The sequence below is a fragment of the Neodiprion fabricii genome, chromosome 1 (assembly GCF_021155785.1).
Source record: "Neodiprion fabricii isolate iyNeoFabr1 chromosome 1, iyNeoFabr1.1, whole genome shotgun sequence".
Classification (NCBI taxonomy): domain Eukaryota; kingdom Metazoa; phylum Arthropoda; class Insecta; order Hymenoptera; family Diprionidae; genus Neodiprion; species Neodiprion fabricii.
Genome location: NC_060239.1, coordinates 4,482,751 through 4,507,697, shown reverse-complemented (window position 1 = coordinate 4,507,697; position 24,947 = coordinate 4,482,751). Strand labels below are relative to the sequence as shown.

Sequence of the window (24,947 nt, the reverse complement as noted above, 5' to 3'; positions counted from 1 at the left end):
ATTTCAGAAACCTAAAAAACCCGAAGCTAAAATTCCTATCGAGAACAGCGATGTTCCATCGTCAACTGAATCAGTTTCGCTTAATAGAGGGATTGTTTATCTTGGACACATTCCTCATGGGTTCTTCGAAGAACAAATGATTAGCTATTTCAAGCAATTTGGGAAGGTTACCAGAGCTAGAGTGGTTAGATCTGTAAAGGTAGATATCTGGGAGCCTCGTTTTCAACGATCTTATTCTTTCAGTATATAACCAAACAACATTGAAGTTGCAAACACGTATTTTCTTTCATTTCCATCTTGTAGACCGGTAGAAGCTGTGGTTATGGGTACATAGAATTCATGCACAGCGAAGTGGCAAAAATTGCTGCACAGTCTATGAACAACTACCTGATGTCTGGAAGACTGCTAAAAGGTAGATTAGTTTTGATAGGAAAATTCAAGTTCATTTTATAAGCAGTAAAGTATCGACGTTTTCTTAACTGTTGTTATTCCGTAAAATGTTTTCAGCGACGTACATTCCGCCTGAGAAACAGCATGGGCGTTATTTCGCAGGGCGTCCATGGAGTAAGCAACAATTTCCTCGATCAGTGAAAAGAAAGGAACAGAATATGCGAAAAAACCAAAATGTGGATAATAGTGTTGACAGTATGCTGGCTCAGCGGAAAATGAAAAAAATTTCTGTTATGGAGAAAAAACTTGAGCAGGCAGGAATTTTCTATAAGATTAAACCCGTTGAAGTACCCGAAGACACGCAAGTTAAAAAGAGAAAAAGCTCTGCCTCTCGACCAGCTTCAACAGGAACGAAAAAGATAAAAACTTCCAATGGTACGGTAGCGAGTGAAATTGACGCCGAAGATGGTTCTTTACAAAAAGTGGAGAAAAAAGCAGTTGTCAAGGAACCTGTGATTAACAAGACGAAGAAAAAGAACAAGTTAGAATTGAAACCGGCTGACGAGGTTGCTGAAGCTATCAAGGCTAGTATTTTAGCAGTTCCAAAACCGAAGAAGAAAATTTCTACATGCACAGTTCAAGTACCCGAAATAAGCTTGCCAAAAAAATCTAAGAAGAAAATGGCAGCTGATTCCGTTCCTATTAAGAAGAAGAAAGAAGCAGTGTCAACTGAATTACTTGTAGGTAAAAAATTGAAGGGAAAAATTGAGTCGATTGATCATCCGCCTACTGCTAAGAAGCTGAAACAGCAAGTGGAAGTGATTGATCATCCACCAACTGTTAAAAAGACGAAACAGAAAGTACAAAAGAATATCCCTGCTGCAGTGCCGCTCATTGAAAAGTCGGGACAAAAGAAAATTTCTTTCCTAGTACCAACGGTTAAAAAATCCAAAAAACAAATAGCAGCTCAAGTATCGCTGAGCAAGAAAGGGAAAAAGAAAGGTGCAGCGGCATAAATGATGATGCATCGAACTAAGCTGGATTCAATTGTAATTGAGTTTTTCAGCAATTGTGACGGATCGAGTTTTGGTTTACTTTATGTTTCGTGAAAATGATCGATTAGATCAATGGAACTTTTACCTCATATACGATTTTAGAAATCGTAAATAATTTTCCCTACGATCCTTGGAATAGATTGTACATACAGCTCATGTATTTCATCACAGCGTTTAATAAACGAAGTATGCGTAATCTGTGATTTTGCGAAAGAATTATTTTATACAAACGTTCTGCACAGAACGTTGAATAAATCTTAGTTAAAGATAACAAATAGGGCCTGGATTAATATGTAAATATATATTTTTTTTATTTAAATCAATTTTATTCCTTACTTATTTTTTTACGTAAAGTATGGAGTTTGGTACGAAAAAATGCAGTTTATATGTTCCACATTTTAGTTTGTCAAGTATATTATATAATTATATTTTGTAATTTTTAATACATATTTATCACGGCCCTGATAATAAATCTTTTAGAAATATTTCAAGAATTCATTTTATGCTCTGGAAATCGATAAGCCTTTGATATTGTCGATAAATTTATTCGCTTTACTGTAAACTAGCGAATAATATTTACAATTTAGTTATTTCTTCTAATTAAAAACAAATTTTATATAAATACGTAATGTATTGTATATTTTATTATATATCCACTCCGCTGGTCAGAATTAATCACAATTTTTTTCCGCGGTTCTGAGATAAGGGGCACCCTTTCGTTCGTTTCCATTTCATACGTCTGTTTTGAAACCAAACTTTGACCTGAAAAAAATTGATGAGAGTTGAATACCCTATCATTCAATGTCGCGTGAACAGTTACTAACTGCACCTTGTTTAATAATTTTTGTGAATTATTCAAACATGGCTCGAGGTTTTATTCAATCATTCATTCGAAGTGATTTACATAAATCGTATGAATTAGTTGAATAATCATGAAAATAAACGTTAACAAAGAATTACCTGCCGCTCCGTTAAATCTAAAGCCACGGCAATTTCGTATCTCCGAAGTCGGGTGAGATAATTCATGTGCGCGAATTCGTACTCCAAGTGACGAACTTGTTGTTTAGTAAATGCTGTTCTTTCCTTGCGTGGTTTTTCCGTCGCGGTTCCGCTCAGCCTTTTACTTGCCTCTGAAATAATTGAAAGAGTTTATTCATCTTCATCGAATAAAATATACGGATTATGCTCTGGATATTTGTCACGAAGTAAATTTGTTGAAGCTGGTGTTAAGTTCGATACACTCGAAAGAAAAAGACGAAGATAAATGGGAATTTGATTGTTTATATACCCACTTAAATTACGTCGATCACGGGATAGAGTTCAAATTTCGAAATTAAAAAGTGTCGAAAGCGTGTAATTCCGAATTTTTTTCTTGCGAAATATGTAGTCAAGAAATCAAACTTTGTACGAAACATCAAGGTTTCGAATGCTCTGAAACCTGACGCTCAAAGTTCCGAAAGGATAAAATGCTGGAAGGGCGTAACTATCGCAAGTTTACTTTTCGGAACTTTGTTCTATCGTAACATGAATTTTCGGAATCTTGCATACTTCGAAACTTTGTTGTTTCTCCAAAGTTTGATTACTTCACTCCTGTTATCGCCACCAAATAATTCGGAATTAACGCCTTTCCAAACTTTTCAAATTCGGTATTAACTGCGTAATTTCGTCCTGTCCAAACCGCGAAAATGAAGTAATCCTGCAATAATCCGATGGCCTAATTAACACGTCTCGTCGTACGGAATGAAAGGACGATGCACGTATAACGCGGAGGGCGTCGCAAAACCGTGAATTTTTGCCCGTCGGCAATCTTTTTGCCGTCGGAGATGAAAATAACTGCATCTACGATGCGTCATATACGATGACGTTCTCCTTGCGGCGCCGCGACGAGAGAAAGAAAGAGAGAGCGAGAGAGGGAGACGGACATGTATACATACCTATATAAATATACATATATAAGGGGCGATTCGCACCACTTGAAATGTGGGTTGGCTAGAATCGCGGATCTCCTGCCGAACGTTGCATCATCTCCCGAGTGCATACACGCATCTGCAATGTGCACACATATGCATTGGCGGTATACGCGATGCGTTCGCTTGTGATGCGCGGCTTCCGTGCCGCTATCTCGTCACCCTTTCGGCGATTTGCTCGATGACGTCAGCATGCGTACAATAAATACAGGCGCGCGATTTGATACGTTGGAATCGTGATTTTATTCTATCAACATGTAGTGTATATATGGTATACATATACAGGTGTGTACGTACGCGTGTGATTATACGCATCGATTAAAGAAAAGCTAAACTTTAACCCTTCTTATATCGAATATTATGTATCACTGTTTAAAATGATTGTGAATTTACAACGCGTTTACTGTACAAAAGAGTTGCAAACTTACAAATTCGATGCATCGATGCAAAACTATTGTGTATTTTTTTTTCTTTATGTCTGAAATTTACGATGAAAATTTTTGTTCTTACTAAAATTTGTAGAAAAAATAGAAAAATTGGTAATTTGAATTTACTAAAATGTGTAGTAAAGTTATTGTATTTGTAAATCGAATGAGAAGTAAATGCATGGTATTCGAATAAAACTTCCGATACAGCTTGGGATGTTTTATACAGAAAATTTTAACAGTTTAATGCTATGAAACTCCTGCAGGGATTCGTACTGTTCGAGATTATAATACGATTGTATGCATTCATTTTCTCTTTCGGATTGTCATACTTATAAAGAAAAGAAGCGCAGAGCGCGATGAGGAGGTGTAAAAAAACGAATTAAAACAGCGTAAAACTGGCGCAACTAGACCGGCTCCAGTTTCTCTTATAACCCTGTACCATAATATCACATTTTAGAGATCGTGGTGTAGCGTTCAATCGTTTTTCATTTAGAATGCTAAGTTTACGATGTTTTCACTCGCTTCGGTTTCATTGAGAGAGAGTTTTTCGGCGGGTATGTCACAGATGGTCAAAGGCTTGGACTTGACACGTGTTCTTCGCTCTAAATTGATGTACTATTATACGCGTTACGTATCTAACTCACACTCGGCGTTATTATATGTCACATATGCGTATTTATGTATATTTAGTTGAATACGTGGTCGTTTTTAATGCCCGAAATTATTCGACGTATGTAATAATTTATGTGGTTTTTCTATAAGATGCGAGTGAAGAATCTCGAAATATCATACTGCAAAATTTTATAGCGAGAGGAGGAAACCAGCAGTGGTACCGATTAATCGTTGTTCTTTATAATACATGTAGGAAAATGTGTGATATTGTTTGACAGCGAGATTAACATGCAGTTGCGTTGTAACGTTCTTGAAGAACATTTTATAATGTACGCACGTACGGGAAATTACAATGGTCGGGGGATTAGGTAAATATTTAGGCTGAACTGAGACTGGCGTTAGCCGCATTGGCGACGTTAAAGACATAAACGCGTCCGTTATAAATTAATTATCAACAAACAGTGCCAAGTTTACTATACATATAACTCAATGCAACGTAGTACACTGCAATAAGGTAAATAGTACATAAAACAACGGACTTTCTTCCCTGTCAGTATTTTTTCGTTACGAGAAAAGAATCCCGAGAAACCAATACGTGCGAGGCGATCCTTCAACTTCCGGTAATCGAAATTCCGCGGGAAACGGTTTCGAAAATTCGTGGGAGGAAATTTGTATAAAAAAAAAAGAAGCTTTTGAAAAATTCCACCTACCGCAATCCAACTCTGACGAAGTTGTCGGGGAAGAAGCCTCCTCGTCGCTGGTTGTGGTCAAATTTTGGTAAACTTCGTGGGTCGTATTTCCCGCAGGAAAATCGTGGGCTGCGCCCGCCTGCAAATCGGGAACCTCCCAGGCTCTGAAAACCGTTTGGTGCGCCTGGATGTTGTACTTGGCGCAAGACACTTCCTCCGAGGAATCACCTGCTCCTGTCAGAGAACAAAGCCCCAATTCTTCCCTGCTCAGTGAACACTGAGACGAGGCGGACAAGGTGCCGCACGTTATAACCTGGTTCGAGTAATGCTGCACCTCCCATCTGTCGGCAAATTAATTTCAGGAGAGGAGTGGTTCAAGTTCCGAATTTGATGAGTTTAGAAAGCGTCCGATTCCGGATTATTCGGTGGCGTAACGTGGAGGGAAGAAGTCAAACTTTGTCGAAACAACAAAGTTTCGAACTGTCGGAAACCCGACGGCGCAAAGTTTCGAAATGCAAGATTCTGTAAATTCATGTCAGAATAGAGCAAAGTTTATGAAAAAGTAAAGTTCCGATTGAGTGAAATTCGGAAAATTAAAATATGCTCAACGAGTGGGTGTAAAGAATCGGAAAAACCGAAAATCGGAATGACCAAGATTCTGAAAGTAAAAGTATCGAGAATCCGATACAAAGAAAGATCAAAGTGGTGAAATTTCACCAAGCCAGAAATTCAGGGAACTGAAAATCTTCGATCATTCGCAATTTCGATGTTTTAAGATTGTTTAACTTTCTCATATTTGCACTTTTGGAACTTTGACTTGTCAGTGTTATGCTCTGTCAGCATTTTGTCCCTTCGGATCTTTGAGCGTCGGGTTTTGGATCATTCCAATTTCAATCAGGCACTTTCGGAACTTTTCGAATTCGGAATTTCAACCCCGCCCCAGAATGACCACGTCATCATGTCGAACTTTCAAAGACACGGAAAAGCAAATTCACAGAATTTTGAAGCGACGAGGAAAGTCAGAAACAATTACAATAAAGGTGAAAATATGCGAAAAGGAAAACGTAAGAGTGATCAGAATCTCCATACTTCATCGTGCATGTATGTACACATATATTCCGTACAATGACTTTCGGCATTTAAAAATTTCAGAAAAATCAGACTTTAGTCCGTCTATGCCCACATCCTACTGTTTTACCACCACGTAGCTCGAGTAATAAAATCCGTTGAATGTCTTTAGCAAAAATTCAATTGATCCTTTCGCAGCTTGTCATTCAAAACCAAGTGCAATCGGGGTCGTAATCGCAAGGTCCGAATCGCTTCGAAGTCGCGAATTACAAAACTTGAAAAATACTCGGCGATAATCACGAGTAAGCAAATCTTCGATCCGTTCTACTCACCTGTTCATCGGGTAGTTTTGGCTGTTCTCGATTGTCTCTCGAGCCGGACTCAATCCTCCCTGATGGTTGCAGACCAGAGAGCATCCCGATTCCATCGCCTCCGAAATATCTCCAGGATCCGTCGAGACGTCCCAAGGCCATTTGTAGAGCCAGGACGCTTCGCAGCTACTTTGCAAACGGCTTCCTTGGACGTCCGGGTGAAGCGACGGCGGCGTCGGCGGCGTCGGAGGCAACGCGAACACGTCTTCGCCGATCCGGAGTCTCGACGAAACGTTGCCATCTGACCAAGAATCCATCCCGAACTGCCGGAGATGATATTTCTATTTCAATTTTTTTGTTTTCTTTTTTTTTTTTTTTTTTTTTTTATTCGCGAGTAACGAAATTCTTTATACGATTTTCTGCAGAATCTTTAAATTTTTTGAATGCGATTTTTTCCCAGTTTTTTTTTTTTTTTTTTTTTTGTTTTTTTTTCGTACGAGAGATTCTTTGGATAACGGAAGTTGAATTACTTTCAATAAAAGTTGGCCAGAAATCGCCAAATATATCTCTAAATATTTCTTCAGCGGTTTTTATCTTCTCTTTGCGGAATCTTGACTTCATTTCGTGGGAAATTATCGAAAATTATTTTGCTAATTGCCACGGTGTACAATTGGTAAATGTTGGACAATTGATGTGAGAAATAATTTATACATATAGGTAGATATCTTCAAAGTTGCGTTATTGTAGGATTTCATTTGAATTCATGCTTGGATTTTTCTGTTAACCTTTAACCAGGCAGGAGGAAATCATTTTCGAAAATCGTCAGTAATTCACTACTCTTTTCCGTACAATTATACTTTTTAACCTCTTTCCGTCAAATCCTGTTTACAGATCGTGAATTACTTAAAGGTGTTGAAAAGTTGGTAAAGATTATGTAAATCCATGTTTCTATCCAAGTCAGTGATACCGTATTATATCGTATTTTCTACCATTTACAAACAATGGGGGGGAAAAAAAATCACTATTATACCGGTCTTAAATTTCACCGTCGATCTACATACATCGAGTTAGGATAGCATAAAAATTAAACGCTGATCACAAACTAAAAGTACTGCAAAAAAAAAACCGGTATTCGTATTCGTTCAATTGTTATTTTTGTAAGTGAGAAAATTGTTGCGCAGCATCAGGAAAATACATACAAGCTGAATTGAATGTTTAGTGATTATAGATGATTCCGGACGGTGCGACGGAGCAATTAAAAGTCAATCGTTATTTTCACTCGAATTACAAAATATTGATAAATACCTGCTTCGGATAGTTTTGACGAAGAGAATCGAACGGTAAAGATTGCGAAGAAATCTATGAAGACAAAAATTCGATACGGTATAAAAATCGAAGGATAGAACTGCCGCAGGTTGTTACAATGCAATTCCGTCGAGTCACAATTATTTATTGTAATTTATTTACTGTAAGAACGATCCCAGAGTATATGTGTAAAAAGAATGTCAGCAACAGGTTCGATTTAACTCAATCACCGCGCGATCACAGTATTATACTACTGTTACTAGACGTCATAAAAGAAAACTAGCCTCGTGTGAATTGTCTCGGCACTAAGTTCGAAATGTCAGAGTAGCACATGTGTTCCCTTGTAAGACACACCGAGCACATCTCACTGATGCCCATGGGCTACGGCCAACGGGGACAGCGACAGTCCGGTAGCCAATCGTAACGAGGCATGCCCACGAATAACCGACTAATTGTCACCAATTATGACCAACTTGCACTGATCCAGGAGCACGGTAGGCGGTATCTTCATTTTTTTTTTTTATTTCCTCTTCCCTAAGCGCTTTATTTATTCGCCTCTCTTTTTACTCGACATCGCGTAATCGGTATGGCGGCAGAAAAATTCATCTAGCGACGAGTATTTCCCCCATATTGATTGTACTTTAATATTGTAATATCGAGTAATTATACGAACGATTATCGAGAAATATTTTCTGTATTTTCTCATTTATGGTTACATGTGTACACATATAGTTACAATTAAGGATTCTTGATTAGCGTTATAATACAATTTTATTATTAACCGAGATTATTAATACAAAATGTGTTCGGTAAAAACGTTCGTTGGACGAATTTTTTTTTTCTTTTTTCTTTTTTTTTTTTGTTCACTTTTTTTCAACCAGTCGGCGTGATAGACAGTTCAAAGTACAGCAGACTCGGTTGAAAGAAAAGTTGAGGAAAAAAAAAAAAAAGAAAAAACGTTTATACATTGCCAGATCCCTGCAGACCGCGTTTCTTTACCTTCTTCTTATTCGAGAATTGTACACAGAGTTAACGATGAAAAATACCGATACGCCTGCAGAGCAGGTGTGTTCTTCTTCGGAAAAAGTTTGTGAAAAATAAATGGAAGAAGAAACGCCGCATCAAGCTCGTAGAAACAAACGATAATAATTTTGCAAAATTATTATCAAAATCCAATAATCCGAGCTAAATCTCGTTATTTTCTTATCAATCACGATTTTTTTTAAACAACAGTTTACAACCGAATGAAATTACGAGGATGAATTTTATTTACAATCGTATCGAAGAAATGCCGAAACTGGATGATATATTTTTTGAACGTCGCTACGACGCGTCAACTATTTCGAGACCAATTACGGAAAGGCCGCGTGCACCGAATGCACTTTGCGTAAAATAGCCGGAGGCGTTTCGTGTCGGTAATTTACTGTTTACTTAGTAGCCGAAAAATCCCGAGTCAACGGAGACGTCGGGAAGTCGGCTATCGGGACGAGATGGAAACGGAGCGATTGCCCGCCGTGCGTTCCGCAAGCCGCTAATGAGATCCCGCAGCATCCCGCGGACACGGCATACACGTCTTATCTTCGTACGGAACCGATCCCCCAGCTGTGATACATCCGCAGCCGCAATGCGCCTTCCGTATCGCCGACTTTCAGCTTTTCACTTTCCGAAAAACATTTATTTAACACTAATTTAAGACCCGTATTCCGTTATTCTCATTATTATTATACCTCGGGCTTCACTCGGGTTTCGACCCCTGTTTCTGTTGTACGGATAGCGTGCTTTTGCACCGGGGTACTACGTAATGTGTAGTTGTTTTTTTAATATATATATGTAAGTTTGTGGCCTGGTCCTCCAAACTTATCCGCGGAAACAATAAATACGCCGAACGGGTTACGGAAAGGGGAACTAATAGTGAACACCGCGGATCCCTCGCCTCGGGAGAGAAAGGATTTTTTTTTTATCAATTAGTAAGCATTGAAGTACCTGGGAGCATAAAAATTAAGAAACAACCCTGTTAGGAACCACCTTATTGTATACCATCAATGGAAGAAGAAGAAGTTTGGAAATAAACGACAACAAATTTTATTATTCGGTGCAAATTTCTCTTGAATTCCTCATGAAAAGGTGAAACACACGATTAAATTTTACACCCTCTCAAGGGATTATCTTTCCGTTATACTTAATTTCGGCAATTTAATTCAAATACAAACGAAATTTCCATTACCTAGGCGAGTTTTCAGATCTCTAGACAAAACTCCGAATGTTTTCTGTAAAACGAGAAGGACTTCCGACCGTGTAAGTCTGTCACGGTCCATTAAGGACCGGAGATCCCGCTGAGCCGGAATCCGCACGAAGACCTCCGCCGTCGTGTTCAACTTGTATCTTTAAACCGCAGCAAATAAGGTTGATCGGTATACGTGTACCTATAAATGCAAAATCAATATCTAAACGGGGCTGGGTCTACGATAATGATAAAAGAGAATTTTCATTTTCTCATGAAGTAGTTGGCTGATTATTCATACTAACCGTGAAAAATAGTATGCAAGGAAGGCAAATAGAAAGAGAAATTTTCAGTTCCGGTTACCGCTCAGTCCTTAACTATTTTCATTTTTTACCGTAATCGAAAAATATAGTTCTAGGTAGAAAATGAAAATTAGTTTTCTAGCTGTTGGCGCAAAATGGTTAGGCGTTTTTTTCAACGACACCTGTTTTACTGAATTTCTCTAGTTACCGTAACAAATGAAACTTTTCTCAGTTGATTGGGGATGAGGCCTCATTGCAGGTACGTACCCGATGCAACTTCATTCATTGGCCGAGTAGCTGCCGCGTGCAACGTAACGCGTAGGAACTGATCTCGTTAGATTTCATTGAACGGTAGCCATTACTACGTCAACCAGAACATAAGTTAATCCAAGGCGAGAGGAGGGCCCACCTAAGAAAACAGGCCTCGGTTACTATTCGGCTTGCCCTTTCGACGCGCACCCCTATTAATCATTCGCCCTGTTTGGCTTGAGGAAACCAACCCAAAACCTTCGAGTCACATAGCACGCGTGCGAACTAACGTATTTCTCCTTCTGTCGTGTGTGTGTGTGTGTGTGTGTGTACCGACAGGAAACGCGCCGCACTGGCGATTGTGTCGTCAAAGCATCGAGAAATTTGAAACCTTTTTGGTGCCAAGCTGTCTGACGAACGAAAAAAAGGCGAACCCGTAAAATACTTTGGGAAAAATTGCACCGATTGTCGGTTCGAGCGTCGGTCGTAAGTTTTGAACTTGAGGCGAGAGACCGGAAACGGCTTTTGGAGGCGATGCTTTTTATACGGATGTTCCTTTTCCTTCGATTATTTAGGAGGGGGGTACAGCTTGAACGGTCTAAAATCATACCTATTTTTAAGAGTTTTATTTTATTTTTGTTTTTTTTTTGAAAGAAAACGAAAACACTTGGACCAGTTTGAGTTTGAGGGCTGTATTTGTACAGTTTTGAGAATATTTTGGAATTGCCTTCGTTAAAATTAAGGACAAAATGGCGGCGTGACGCATATAAGCAGCGAAGGACTCCGAACTCGGGAGCATTTGCGGTGGCGGATCTCCCGACATCACTCACTGTCCAACTTGTAACACACGAATAAAGTTTTTTTTTAATTAAGATTACCTTCTCGGGTTTGAGCACGTAGCCAAAAATTTTTGAACTGCAATTCGAAAATGTAACCGCGAGCTTGAATCGATAAACAAGTTTTACGAATCGTGTCGAAATTTCAAGCGGATCGGGTGAAAATTGACCGAGGAATCTGCGCCGCCGGATAGAAAACGAGGTCATTCGCTACTTGTGTGCGCCATACCGCTATTTTCTTACTAGTTTCAACGAGAAAATTCTGCAGTGTTCTTGAAACTATAAATAATAAAGCCCTTAAACTCAAATTGCTCCAAGTATTTACATTTTCTTAAAAAAAAAAAATAAAAATAAGAAACTCCTGAAAATAGATATGATTTTAGACCGGCCAAGCTGTAATCCCCCCCCCCCCATAAAAACCCGCAATGAAAATGAGGCAGAAATTAATAAGCGATCCGCAGGCGATTCAAGACACGTTGTCGTACAGAATCCTACCGCACGAATGATCGAAATACCACCGTTCATCTCAAGTTTGAATTAGGTTTATAGAAGCAGAAGTTAGGCGTTAAAGATTTTCATCCGTGTACCTGCACTACGATGGCAAAAAAAAAAAAAAAGCTCGCGTAAAGAAATCCAAGCGTGGGTGTTAATGAATGCGTAATGTCCCCGTGCGGTGGTTATGACGGAGTGTAATGTGGTCGAGAAGTTGGTGACTTTTTAAGTGAGAAGGACCCTGGATGCGTGAGAATTTCTCGGTGTGATGAGAAAGCCAGGCATCCAGTATTAGGCAGGCGACGCCTTCGAACAGGGGCACACGGTTTATATCAGACCTGCAGTCTCCGACAACCCCAACTTTGTTGTGGGAATAATACGGATTCGACTATTATGCTCGTACGGCGACTCAGGATGAAGACACGATTAATTGAACATGTATAATCCAGCTGCTGACTCGGCTGGTATTTGAAGAACGATCGGTTACTGCAATATTTTACGAGGCTGAAGCTAGGCAGCCAGAGTTGGCAGCCGAATAAGTTAGTCAAGTCCGAGAATGAAAATTTTTTTAAATATCTCCAACTGAAATGCCTTTTTCTATTTCCAAAACGTTTGAAAGATTTGTTCGCTAACTTTAGCTGCTAGCTTCAGCTTCATACTATTTTAACGACTATACCCTCGTGGCTGTTAAACAGTAGCATTTTGCTTTCAGGGAACGGAAGTTCCAAGACCTAATTGAGATCGCATAAGTTCAAGTATTGCCCGCTATAATATTAATGTATCGAGGCGGGGGCCAACTAAATGGAAAATCTTTACTTCTCCCGGGACCAAAATATATAAATTTTGTTATAGATGATTCGTTTTGAGGTTGCGGATAGGCGGGGGTGATGTTGTATTGCGGTAAAAATACACAAAACCACCAAAGTCAATTGATATAACGGTTTTCCTTATAGTAATTAATTTCTGTAGACGTTGTAATCGCCACGTTTACATTTTTGGATTTCCAATGCATATCGACTGTGTAAAATGCGATATCGTAATTCGTCCGTGACGTCATTATCGATGCGACGTAATAAAATTTCGCAGACGTGAAATCGTAGAAACTGATTGCGGTACGTTTAACACGTGCGTAACATTATTCAACCGTTAATTACGCGGAGAGAAAATTCTGCTTATAACCGCAGGATGCAGATGTTCTTATCGATACTTTTTCGCTTCTATATTTTGCGTGAAAATTTTGCTATCACTTGCCTTCCAGATTCATTTGACCCGAATTATACGAATCTAAGACACCACTTGTCGTTTAATTGATTAATTGACAAATATCGATATCCAATATTTAACGGGATAAGTATAAGGGGAATGAGGTTAACAGCGGTTGAAGTATTGCCTATAACGAAACCGTCCGAGCCAGAATGATCAGTAAAATGTATATATGTATATCCCTGGATCCGAGTGTATAAGAACAATAACGACTTCATTGAAGCGGTGCGGATATATGGGTCTGCTTTTTCGTTTACACACTCTTACAAGCTCGAAAGCTTTTAAACACGTCACGCTTCACAACGGATATTGAATATCAAACTGCAAAGACCACTCAAGAAATATGTATATAGCTTTAAACCTACAAGAGGGTGGATATTTTTGGTTATCGCTTTTCGGAATGCTGCCAGACCAGATTGGTCCACCACCTATGTCTGCTCGACAAAGTCAGTTGCTCTTAGTCCGCGATGAGGATCGATTTGCTCTAATATTTACTAATTAAAAAGTGTTTAGAAAAAATGGAACCTCGCCCCAGGCGAACCCCAGGTACGTTGGAACATGCGCCCGTTTTCATTCGGTTAAAGACGATCCGTACAAGCTTTGTTTCCTGCAACGTCGTATTTCGGTTCTCTTCCCCTCGCATTGTTTCATTTTAATGACAAATTGTTCGATCTCCAACTCAATATGCAAGTGAATTAGGTACGACGGTTTTTTTCTTTCTTTCACTTTTTTTTTTTTTTTATCGAGATCGAGGTTTGATTTCTAGAAATTTTCGCTTCATCTATACATTAATCAAGTGAATTGTTCCAAGGATTGACAGAATTCAGTCGAAGAGTCAATCGATTTGTAACAGGTTCTTCGTTTCTTTGCAAGTCATATCTGAACAGCTGTTTGATATAGATATATGTATACAATTTTCCGATCATTAGTACCAAACCATTATCGGTCTAAGTATAATAAAGCGGTTGGTCAACCGTAACAATAACGTCGGATTAGGGTATGGAGTTTCTCAGACATACCAGTAATTAATCTCAGGGTCAGCGTATTCGCTGCGACTCACAATGACTGAAATTCGATTGGTCATTATGAGCTGGTAGCTTGAACAAGTATATCGTCATCGTAGTTTTCATTCAAATCTTGCACGGAGAATAAAATCCTTGGTTCGGAATACCGTAATGAATGTAACTTCTACCAAAGTCACTGGTGCGTGTATGAAAAAAATACCTGTGCGGTAATTCCTACTTTATTTGTCTGATAAAGCTCGAAACTCAAGTTCTGCTTCTCAAAGGCAATCCCGGGCGTCATAATTACGAAAACAGGCCGCTTATTTACTAGTCAATGCTGTAAATGTTGCGACGTAACAACGGTAAATTTGCTGGAGCATGTAGTTGAAATTACTGTCACAATGTGGTTCGTTGAGCCAGCCGCTTCGTTGGAATAACTAACTAAACTGTGCGGTACGCTTAATCAAGTTGAGGGAATAATCAATGGACTAGCTACCGGTGTCTATAGTACCATAAAATGTTTACCTGTACGGTACGGTAATACAAACAGGGGGATTTTTCTCCGTTCGGTAACGGTACAGTTATAACAAGTATTGATGACGTGAAGACGAATACACGAAAATGCATTGACCGATAACCGGTTGCGGAACGGTCGAAACTAGAAAGGTGAGTTTTTTTGTTCGTCTTATTTTTAGGCATCGCCGAGGTGACGTTCCTCGCTTACGATCGCCACGAAGGCGTCGAGGAGGATCAGACGTCTAAGGGCTGCGGTTTGAACGCTAAAGGAATGACTGCGATTGTTGCTACGTGTGTGGCGATCGGCCTGATCGCCTACATGCTGACAACATCTTCCGGAAATCCGGACGCGAGCGCGGAATCAACCCCAAATAATCAGGGTGACAAAGTTGAGGAAAGGTTGCCAAAGTCCGTTTCGCCAGTTGAGTACAGGTAGGGATGAAATGGTTGAATCATGCGGTGACAGCGGTTTTTAATTCGTTGTATTATACGTTGTGTCTTTTCTCGATCGCGATCCCGACGCCCAGATTGAAGATAATCCCGCATTTGGAGGATGGAAATTTCACCAGCAGTGGGGAACTTTGGATAACAATGGAATTCAAGGAGACTACGAACAAGATAGTTCTCAATGCTCGGGAAATTACGTTTCACCAGGTGGAAATCGTATCTTTGGCAAAGGATATTGCGGTCACTAATGTCACGGTGAAAAATGATTCCGAGCTTGTTATCATCCGGGTGAATAAGCTATTGAGAAAGGGCGAAAGTCATAAGCTGTACATTCGGTTCAGCGGGATATTGAACGACGTTCTGCAAGGATTTTACAGAAGCAGCTATGTCGATTCGGCAACTAATGAAACCAGGTACATAACACGGATCAGCAAAAAAATATATTATATGATTTTTAGAATCAATAATAATAGGATAACACATTTCGAGTCAAACGGGAGTTTCACTTTAAATGAAACTAAAAAGACAAGTTCAAGAAAAAACCTGACGTGATGGAATTTTTTTAGTATTAGTATTTCCCCGGTCACATCCAGTGAAAATCAATAAGAGATGGTATAAAAAACCTGTGCAATCATCGCGACACCCGAGTTTTACTTTATGTTATCACTTCCAGTTGGGCTGACCTAGTTTTTCTCTCTTTTTTTCTTTGGCGCACCTTGTTTATTGTTCACGCGAAACTCGTCTTGCAGATGGACAGCTACTACTCAGTTCTCGCCAACGTACGCTCGACGTGCCTTTCCGTGCTTTGATGAGCCTTCGTTCAAAGCTCGATTCAGGATATCTCTTGGTAGGCGAGAGAACATGACGTCGATTTCAAACATGCCGCTCAAATCGACCCAAGATATGTGAGACTTGTGCGAATTCCACCTTTTTCAACGAAATTTCATAATCATTCGAGCTAGTTGTCCTCGTTTATTTACAGGCCTAACATGCCGCATTTTGTCTGGGACCATTATCAACCGAGTTTACCGATGTCCACGTACCTCGTGGCCTTCATTGTAACAGACTTTGATAACGTCCAAGTAAAAGATTCGTCCCAGCCCGTTTTTCGGCTCTGGTCAAGGCATGACGTGATCGATCAGACCGAGTACATGTCGAAGATTGGTCCGAGTATGTTGCGATTCTTGGAAGGCTACTTCAACATCCCATTTCCGCTTGATAAGCAGGACATAGTGGCTTTGCCGGACTTCGGTTACAACGCCATGGAAAATTGGGGTCTCATCACATTTCGGTATCGTCTCCGCTACGCGTCTACCCATTTCTCAATTATGCGATATAATTGGCTACAATTGATGACAAAAAACACTTTCGATCCTTAACCAGGGAATCTGCTATGCTCGTAAACGAGAAGGAGGCAGTTGCCGAAGCCAGGCAAAACGTTGCGAGTGTTGCCGGACACGAGCTGGCCCATCAATGGTTCGGAAATTTAGTCACTCCCGCTTGGTGGTCTGATCTATGGTTGAAAGAAGGGTTTGCAACATTCTTCGGCAACATGGCAGTTAATCATGCAAGTATCGAGTCTCACTGTTCAGTTGCTGCAACGGACGGAGAAACGCGCGGAGCTGTTAATCTTGGAAGTTTGGTTTAAAGGTGGAACCTACGTGGAGAATGACCGATAGCTTGATCCAGGATCTTCACGATGTACTCGTGGGCGACGCGCTGGAAAGCTCTCACCCAATTTCCGTCGGGCTGAATCACACCGACCAGATTACCCAGATATTCGATTCTATTTCGTACATCAAAGGCTGCTCGATCATTCGCATGATGCACCATTTCCTCGGAGCCGAAGTATTTCGGATGGGAATACAGAGGTACTTGAGAACTTACTCGTATCGCAATGCCGAGCAGGATGTTCTCTGGGAGGCTCTGACTTACGAGGCCCGTTTGAGCGAAAATCCGGTCACTTACATCACTGTCAAAAATGTCATGGACACTTGGACCTTGCAAACGGGTTACCCTGTTTTACAAGTACAGAGGAATTACAAGACTGGAACAGTCACCGTGTTTCAAGTAAGCCCAGTTTTCTCAGAGTTAAGAGACAAAAAAATTAAGCATTTGCATAATATTTTTCTGGTCTCAAAAGTATTGTTCAATTTCGAACACACGAATATTTTACTTACCCGATGCAGGAGCGATTCTGCTGGGCAATTGCCGGCTGTCAGGATAGCACGGAATCCTGGTGGATTCCCTTGACTTGGACCACCCAATCGAATCCAAGATACAACGATACGATGCCCAAAGCGTGGCTTTGGAATCCTACTTTGGAATTAAACGACACGGTACCTGACGATCAGTGGATTTTGTTCAATCTTGGTCAAACGGGTAACGCGGCATTAAGTTGAAACCATTCTATTCCTCCTTGTTTTTTGATTAATAACCACCAGGGGGAAACCAATTCGCAGGTTACTATCGCGTCAATTACGACGATAGAAACTGGAAGCAGCTTGCACAGTCCTTTGAAACGCTGCCGCCGGTAATTAGATCACAACTGATCGACGATTCGCTCGCGGCTTCTCGAGCGGGTAATTTGCGGTACAAAATAGCGATTGATCTTATCAGTAGATTGGAAAATGAGACAGATTTTTTGGTCTGGAATGCTGCGCTGAACCAACTGGAATACATACATGACAAGATGCACGACGACGCGGACTATAATGTAAGATTTGGATCACACATGTTTTTCAGCCTGTAATGTGAGTTCGGCTGATAGATTTATTTCACAATTTTCGTTGATGTTACAAAACAAGAAATTTATGCTGCGACTTGGGAGAAAAATCTTTGAGACAATCGGTACGGTGGAAAAGCAGAACGACGGACATCGCGAGAGACGATGGCGAGGAAAAATAATGAAATGGGCTTGCATAGTCGGTCACGAAGAATGCCGACAACGTGCGCATCAATTTTTGAAAAATTGGATTGAAATGCCACCGGCGAAAGAAAATCCGTAAATACACCGAGATTAATTATTCTTTGACTAATGCTGACAAGTATTTCATCTGTTAAAGAAATTTTATAGGAATTTTGATTGTATAGTTACGTATCTTCGATGTGGTTCTTATAGAGTTCCGGCTAATTTGAGAAGCTGGGTATATTGTACGGGATTAAAACACGGGGGTAAGAGTGAATGGAATTTTTTGTGGAATCAATATCTCAAAACGACTTCCGGATCGGAAAAGACAGCGTTACTGGAAGCCCTGGGATGCATAACTGATGATGCTATCCTCCTCAGGTGATATATGATTCAGAGGAAAATGAAGTATAAGTCACTTTCAAACGTTTGCCATTTTTGCACTCAGAGCTGCGGGCACAAAAAATTTTTATCAATCATTATAATTTTGTATGATTTTGTTTTCTTCGCTGTGGACAAAAATTAGCTATTTGGAAAAATCAATTTCAAAAAATTCTGGTGTACGGAAACAAGACGGTTGGTGGGTTTTTCGTTCTGTCGCTGGAAATCCGATTGGCAAAGACATCGCTTTTCGTTTTCTTAGAGAAAACTGGGTTGCCCTTAACGAGTAGTAAGTACAAGATGCTGAAATGTTACTGCGAGAATATACACTTGGCATGGGAAATGTTACCGGAGCCGTGTAAAAAAACTTAATCATGAGTATTGACATAATTAGGCAGTCTTTAGGTGAGCCTGTATCAACATTTAGCAGCTTATTTTTATTTTTAGCTACGGCTCCGGTTTCTCAGCAGTAGCAAAAATGGTGACGGCACTACCAAGATACATGAATTCCGAAATTGACCTGAAGGAGGTATGCCGCTTAAATTTTTTATACCACTATTCACAGGCATAAATATTTTCATCCAAGCAAATAAATTCTTCATTATTATAGTTGGAGACTTTTAAAGATTCCGTAAAGTTGGGCGTTACCAGCACTGCTTTCGAACAAGCGATTGAGCAGGTAAAGATTAACGAGGCTTGGACTACAAACTACAAGAAACAGATCCAAGATATTTTGAAAGAAATCTGAGAAATAAAATGTACGACTCTATTTCCAATCTTCATTTGAGTATACACATTATTATATATTTATTATAGTATAAAAAACGAAACTGGTCTCAAACATCATATCAGCCTATATGTGACTGAATTGTTTATAAAATCTGTGCGTATTTATACTATAGAATAAAACATCGTTAGCATAAGTCTTAATGGCTGGAACAAACTATGAAAAATTGTACTTAAACCTATCAACCATAACGAATAATGATGCGCAACAATTTTCATCAGAACCGCTTAATCGAATTAATCTAAATTGTTTATTTATATAAAAATAGAAAGGCACAACATTATAGAAATATAATTCGGATGTTCGTGAAACTTGAATTCGTATTATGAATATATACAACCTATTAGAGTCACCAGCTGCCAACAGAAACAAATGTGTTCAGATCATTAGCAGAATTATTTAAGAAAGTGAGATTTGTATTCAATGACTCTCTACAACATCGTCTCATCGTTTTCTGTGCAGCTGATGTACGTGAAATAATTTAGGATTAGTGCAATTCATCTGTATTTTCACACTGCAATCAATTTGATGCTACGGCATTCCCATCGTTTTCGGTTTCTGTCGCCAAGTCATATTTGGAGTAAATTCAACTTCCAAAAGATCGTCAGTGACATCAGATGGAATTAGGCTGGTATCCACAACAGAGTCCGATTCTGACCTGTAATCAGAACCAAATACTAAGCATAATTTCTTTTTACCGAGATCACAACATTTCTAAATGCAGTTTGAAACTCTTTTGTAATACGCAATATTAAAGTCAAATGCTGTATGATCTTATTACATGCTGAACTGAATTATTGTAAAATGTTAATAATTAAACATACTGCTCGACACTCTCGTCTTGCGGATTTTCATATCCATACTCTGATAAGACGGTCTCCATATCGTTGCATGACTGCACGATATCTTCATAAACATGTTGCGACTCTTCTAAAAATGTTTCCATCTCAGACATGTAACTTTTTCTCGATTCGGCATCGTTGTTAATGTTCTTCTGAAAGATTTTTTTTTATCAGGTATAGGTATATGGGAAAAAAATTATTGTAACGACGGATTGATGACTGTGACATTGGATTCTTTTCAAAGTTTACCGTTACTTTGTAAAATTTTTTTAACCCAATTACTTTAATCAATAGAAAATATTATTCTACATACCTGAAACTGCGACAGATCATCTTTTAAAGTCTTCAAAGAAGCTTCTGCCGCTTTCGAGTCTGCGCCATAACCTCCCAATATTCCTTGAGGATATCGCCACGTCTCGGTCAGTTTTTTCACACCTTCGTCAAATTTTTGCCCGTGTTTTAGTAACTTGGTGAAACAGTTTTCGGTCATTGCTAATATTTATGATTTCTTTGTCGTGTATAACCTCGAGGATCTTTAGATTTTGCCGAACGATCCGTTAGAATTTAATTTCAAATTATGGAGGGTAGAGGTATTTCAAATGCATCACAGGAATTCCTGGCTATTCCATTGGATTATGTGGGAAACCACGTGAATTTCATAATTGACGCTGAAGTTACAGAAGTAATTGGTTTATGAACGCGTCAAGGTTTCGCGCGCAATTCTAGGCTTGTTGTATGCTTACAGAATATTCTGGTTGCGAAAACTAGTAAGAAAAAAATAGATAAAATTATAAAATGTTTTTACTATCCCGCTATGGATCCATGCGGAATGAAAATTTCTATCATAGTATCTTTTACAGAAACGTTTATTAAAAATCTTTAAAATAACCACATGAATTAATATATTATACATTCCTGACTCTTTCTTATTTGTTAAATTACGTATTAAATGGCATATACGTACACGTCGATAATACTGTCAAGTAAAAAATATTTACCTAAAATCAATATATTCTATTTCATACTTAAGTCAAATCTATTCGAAGATACACATGTAAAAATGGTAACTAAAATCTTGAGGTACAGTTATAAAAAATATTAATAGTCTACGATTTTACATTCACATGAGAGTAACAATTACTGAACAATAATTAATTTAGATTATATACATTCAAGTAAGTGAGAATAATTTTCTGAGAAGGAAATTCAACGACTAAATTCTGGGTTAAGTACAAATTAGATGGAAATGTTGTTCAATTAAGTAGGTTGTATTCTCTGTCTTGACGAACCCTGTGTATGAACTATTCGTCTTTGATCCTCCGGGTGAATAAGCTCGTCCGTGTGCTTCCAACGCCATTTTTTCTCTGCTTCCTTTATCCGACGTCTGTCTACGTAACTGACAACGCAGCTCGCTGGTATCCAAACTATTGCTGTACAAATTATCACAGCACCAACTATGTTGTCCTTCAAAAACCGCATCACTTTGTTGATGTTTATGTCCTCAATAATATCCCAGAAACGTTCAACAACGTCTTGGATCGTCTTCTCACATATTCCCTGTAACAATTATTGGGCAATTACTAAAATGTAACAGTTACATCCCGGAATGTAGAAAAAAAGATCTAGTTGATTTAAAATACTATTCATTGCCATACGATGAACGATCATATTAATATTTTTTACAGTTCTACAAACCTTATTACAAAATCCTTGAATACAAGGTGTGCCATCTGGCAAAATATCTTGGGGATCAACAGGGAAACAAGTTTCATTGAGGCTCATTCTGCAACATCGTTTGCACGCGTCTAGAACTGGAAAAATCACAGATACTTCTGAGTTAGTACCTCTCGGACCTCAAATAATAACGATGAATATCTCTGCTTTTCAACTCGGTCATTTTAGAAAGAAAATTAGTTTTTATAAAGGCTAACTTACTTGTATCACACATGCAACTCTGAAGTCCTTGAGTTTCACAGTACGGAATGCACTTTCCGTGACGACATTGACCTCGCTCCAAGCATCCAGTACCGTCATTCATTGGAGGTGATCGAGGACATTCACTCGATGCCCCAGTGCATCTTGATTCCTGTTCACATGTAGCGTACTGAGCATCGCGGCACTTTATTGCAACTGGCATGAATGCACAGTTTTGGCAGCACGGAGAGTTCTTATCGCTGTTGAATTAGAAAAACAAAACGATGTTAGATGTATTGAATCTCGCAGTATGTCTTATCGTTTTTAAGCAAGTTATGTGTTTTTGTAGGATCGAAGTCCCATCTCACCTGCAGACGGCGCCTTCGTTACGACGTAGTTTACAGTTCTTATCGCAACAAGAATCATTGTCTTCTGTACCCAAAAGACCTGCGTCACACTCCTCATCGCCCTCTACTCTCAAATTTCCACAGAACGATTCTTCTGGTTCAGAGAAGCATCGGCCGGACTTTGCTTGCAGTACTTTTCTGATTGAGCGTAAACTGCATGGAGAAAAGCGCTGTGCAAAATGTAAGTATTATTTCTCTTGGCCATTTGTTAATTTTAGTTAGAAATATTACCTTATTATTGACGTCATATCCACTAACGCTGTATGTATACATCAAATAAGAACCTCCTTGACTGGCACTAGGGCTACATTCCTGTGTAAAGATTCACAATTTATAAGTGTCGGCCTATGTTAGGAACAAATTTATAAATAAACGATTTTGACTTGCCGTTATATCAGGATCATGTTCTGATCCCCAGTTATGTCCAAATTCATGTGCAGTAACGAGATCAGCTTCGCGTGTGATTACTCTTTGACCATAGTGATTCCGGCTTGAGCTCAGTCCAGAATTTAAGTACAATGTGTAACCGTTTTTAAAGTATTCTGGCAATAAAATAAATAGCAAGGTAAAATCATTATGCGAGTAAAATATACGAATGCATTGATGAATCTTTCTCAAAGTACTCGTATTTTCTTACCCGGAGTGCATATTCCTCCAACGGAATTTCTACGTGGAGAACCAACGTATGCCAAGCCTAGTATTCCTCCCTCGAATTTAAGATCGGTGAATAAGTGCGCCAAACAAAAATCCTTGTGACTATATTCCCGGCTAAATACCTGAAAATTGTTTCAAAGTTATTGGGAGCAAAATTTCTTTTTCCTTCGGTAACGTGCATTACGCTTCGAGAACAAAATAGTTTTTTTACCTCAAGTAGAGTCCGAACGTCCCACTTTTCGCGAACCATGTTGTAATGGATCTCGCCCCCTCGCATGCGGGTTGGCTCGCTATGTACAACAATTTTTTTAATTACAAAACCCATTCCCTTGAATCCATCCTGCTCTTGACGCTCCTGCCACAAAGTATCGTTGTATATTTTGTGCACTCTATCGATGAGGCTGATCTGTAAGGGACACTGGATTAGCTAACAGCTCAAATTAGTAAAATTATAAATTAAAAAATAGCTTGTTTGTTTACCAAGTAATTGATGGTTGTTTTCGTATTGCTGGCTCCCATTTCTTGATAAAATCTGTAGTCTGCAACCAGCAGCAGAGGACAGCGAGTTTTAGTGGGTGTATATTCATAAGTATCCGTTTGTCTTTTCGTTCTATTGTAAGCGTGCACCACTTGAGTGCTGATTTCGTTTTCTAGCTCTTTATCGTCTTCTTCATCTGTACCATCAGCACCTGGAATTACAAATCTCTATTATGTCTCCTCCACATCTATAGAAATCCAGTTTCAACCTGCATCTTCCTTAACATATCCGCAGGTCTTTGGAACCCCATGAGTGTGTCCTTCACCACCCTCGTAATGTTCCCAGCTCAGCTTCACATTTGATCCTTTATAGACGATCATAGAACGATTATCTGCGTGGGGTAAATGTCTCCAGGAAGGCTGAAACAGGGAGATCATTTTTGATATTTAGTAGACGAGTACCAGTGCACAGAATATTTTTTTAATACAACTGTATAGTTGGTGTTATTACTTCGATGTGATAAGTGTCATCATCTGGTACTGTTATTGTCGCTGTCAGCATTCCATCATCAACGTGTACATGAGCATATGAATCCACTTCTCCAAAGACGCGTCCATGATAAAAGTTTTCATGGTCTATACAACAGATCATAAAAGACGGTGGATTAATTAAATTTATAAATAATTTAACAGTCTTTATGCCTTACCAACGTGAACTGTGGTTTCTTCACCATCTTCGTTCACCTCATATGCCTTGAAATTAGAATGTATGACCTCTCGCCTCGGGGTGAGGAATAGGCGAAAATTCCTACAAAACAGTTGAAACACGTTTTTGCATTGTGCAAAAATATTGGGACCAGAGAAGTTGTCATTCATTGGAAATGAATGACTTATCAATTGTCAACTCACCTGCCATGAGTGTAGAATTCTACTTCGTTTATTTTGTTGAACGGATGATAGCTGTGCTGAGCACCTCTTTTCACAATTTTGTGTTGAAAATGAGATGCGTGTAACGTTTCGTAATATTTTAAATTGTCGTGAAGACTGCCTGTAAAGAAAAATAGCCTGTAAAAAAATACCGATCGATCCTTTAGCTAGATTTGACAGGTTGTCAATTTTAATTAAATCATCACTAACAAGTGTTGCAGATATTGTGCAGTATCAACAAAATTGTCAATAATAAATCGCGCGGCTTCATGTTATCGAGCCAAAACCACTCGGGTGAATAACCACCGCGTTTTTAATTGTTATTCAATTCAACCCCAACTTTGATTCCATTCGAAAGTCACAAATGACAGTCACATGTGTCATCTGATCTGGATTCTGGTTTCTGATGCACAGATAATAAAAGTCCTACGCCCATGACGAATTGTTTACGCCATTTTTTAGCAGATTTGGTTAAAAATATCAAGGCAGCTGCCT

The 24,947-nt window shown here is 39.2% G+C and overlaps 5 protein-coding genes across 6 annotated transcripts in view; 2 read left to right on the top strand and 3 right to left on the bottom strand.

Annotated features, from left to right (window-relative positions):
• LOC124187727 (MKI67 FHA domain-interacting nucleolar phosphoprotein-like) overlaps positions 1-1,641 on the top strand; it is a 1,973-nt gene extending 332 nt beyond the window's left edge. Inside the window, exons 2-4 of the mRNA XM_046579793.1 lie at positions 8-199; positions 304-412; positions 508-1,641. Coding sequence (XP_046435749.1) covers positions 8-199; positions 304-412; positions 508-1,406 — 1,200 coding nt within the window. The 3' untranslated portion in view covers positions 1,407-1,641. The remainder of the gene's footprint in view (positions 1-7; positions 200-303; positions 413-507) is intronic.
• LOC124187713 (thyrotropin-releasing hormone-degrading ectoenzyme-like) overlaps positions 1-22,547 on the top strand; it is a 27,986-nt gene extending 5,439 nt beyond the window's left edge. The window contains exons 2-15 of the mRNA XM_046579772.1: positions 14,888-15,140; positions 15,236-15,568; positions 15,905-16,060; positions 16,138-16,446; positions 16,539-16,722; positions 16,806-17,225; positions 17,345-17,537; positions 17,618-17,871; positions 17,963-18,159; positions 18,277-18,444; positions 18,590-18,733; positions 18,892-18,973; positions 19,055-19,202; positions 22,337-22,547. Coding sequence (XP_046435728.1) covers positions 14,980-15,140; positions 15,236-15,568; positions 15,905-16,060; positions 16,138-16,446; positions 16,539-16,722; positions 16,806-17,225; positions 17,345-17,537; positions 17,618-17,871; positions 17,963-18,159; positions 18,277-18,444; positions 18,590-18,733; positions 18,892-18,973; positions 19,055-19,192 — 2,739 coding nt within the window. The 5' untranslated portion in view covers positions 14,888-14,979 and the 3' untranslated portion in view covers positions 19,193-19,202; positions 22,337-22,547. The remainder of the gene's footprint in view (positions 1-14,887; positions 15,141-15,235; positions 15,569-15,904; positions 16,061-16,137; positions 16,447-16,538; positions 16,723-16,805; positions 17,226-17,344; positions 17,538-17,617; positions 17,872-17,962; positions 18,160-18,276; positions 18,445-18,589; positions 18,734-18,891; positions 18,974-19,054; positions 19,203-22,336) is intronic.
• Positions 1,745-8,142, bottom strand: LOC124187733 (homeobox protein Hox-B5-like). The gene is made up of 5 exons (XM_046579802.1): positions 7,826-8,142; positions 6,542-6,843; positions 5,163-5,482; positions 2,406-2,575; positions 1,745-2,207 (listed from the first exon to the last, which is right to left on the bottom strand). Exons 2-5 carry the CDS (start codon positions 6,835-6,837, stop codon positions 2,121-2,123), a joined length of 873 nt encoding a protein of 290 aa, XP_046435758.1. The 5' UTR covers positions 6,838-6,843; positions 7,826-8,142; the 3' UTR covers positions 1,745-2,120.
• Positions 19,215-20,736, bottom strand: LOC124187741. Of its 2 annotated transcripts, none has more exons than XM_046579817.1 (3): positions 20,387-20,736; positions 20,056-20,222; positions 19,215-19,889 (listed from the first exon to the last, which is right to left on the bottom strand). In XM_046579817.1, exons 1-3 carry the CDS (start codon positions 20,561-20,563, stop codon positions 19,763-19,765), a joined length of 471 nt encoding a protein of 156 aa, XP_046435773.1. In that variant the 5' UTR covers positions 20,564-20,736; the 3' UTR covers positions 19,215-19,762. The 2 variants fall into 2 exon arrangements, with proteins under 2 accessions (XP_046435773.1, XP_046435772.1); XM_046579816.1 differs by having other exon boundaries at positions 20,056-20,225; positions 20,387-20,727.
• LOC124187719 (ADAM 17-like protease) lies at positions 20,991-24,947 on the bottom strand. Its single transcript, XM_046579782.1, has 14 exons — positions 24,663-24,947; positions 24,435-24,573; positions 24,233-24,333; positions 24,037-24,161; positions 23,795-23,945; positions 23,529-23,737; positions 23,260-23,454; positions 23,032-23,170; positions 22,782-22,936; positions 22,626-22,706; positions 22,356-22,564; positions 22,009-22,247; positions 21,769-21,884; positions 20,991-21,630 (listed from the first exon to the last, which is right to left on the bottom strand). Exons 1-14 carry the CDS (start codon positions 24,721-24,723, stop codon positions 21,331-21,333), a joined length of 2,220 nt encoding a protein of 739 aa, XP_046435738.1. The 5' UTR covers positions 24,724-24,947; the 3' UTR covers positions 20,991-21,330.

Bases quoted from the DNA above. Each gene is read 5' to 3' on its own strand.
- LOC124187719 (XM_046579782.1), bottom strand. From the start codon at position 24,723: ATGAAGCCGCGCGATTTATTATTGACAATTTTGTTGATACTGCACAAT. The intron at 24,334-24,434 runs GTGAGTTGACAA...ACTGTTTTGTAG, and splicing joins GAATTCTACACTCATGGCAG to GAATTTTCGCCTATTCCTCA. The intron at 23,738-23,794 runs GTTGAAACTGGA...TTGTAATTCCAG, and splicing joins ATATGTTAAGGAAGATGCAG to GTGCTGATGGTACAGATGAA.
- LOC124187733 (XM_046579802.1), bottom strand. From the start codon at position 6,837: ATGGATTCTTGGTCAGATGGCAACGTTTCGTCGAGACTCCGGATCGGC. The intron at 5,483-6,541 runs GTGAGTAGAACG...ATTTGCCGACAG, and splicing joins CAAAACTACCCGATGAACAG to ATGGGAGGTGCAGCATTACT. The intron at 2,576-5,162 runs GTAGGTGGAATT...CAATTATTTCAG, and splicing joins TTCGTCAGAGTTGGATTGCG to AGGCAAGTAAAAGGCTGAGC.
- LOC124187741 (XM_046579816.1), bottom strand. From the start codon at position 20,563: ATGACCGAAAACTGTTTCACCAAGTTACTAAAACACGGGCAAAAATTT. The intron at 20,226-20,386 runs GTATGTAGAATA...AAAATCTTTCAG, and splicing joins ATGATCTGTCGCAGTTTCAG to AAGAACATTAACAACGATGC. The intron at 19,890-20,055 runs GTATGTTTAATT...TTCTGATTACAG, and splicing joins CAAGACGAGAGTGTCGAGCA to GTCAGAATCGGACTCTGTTG.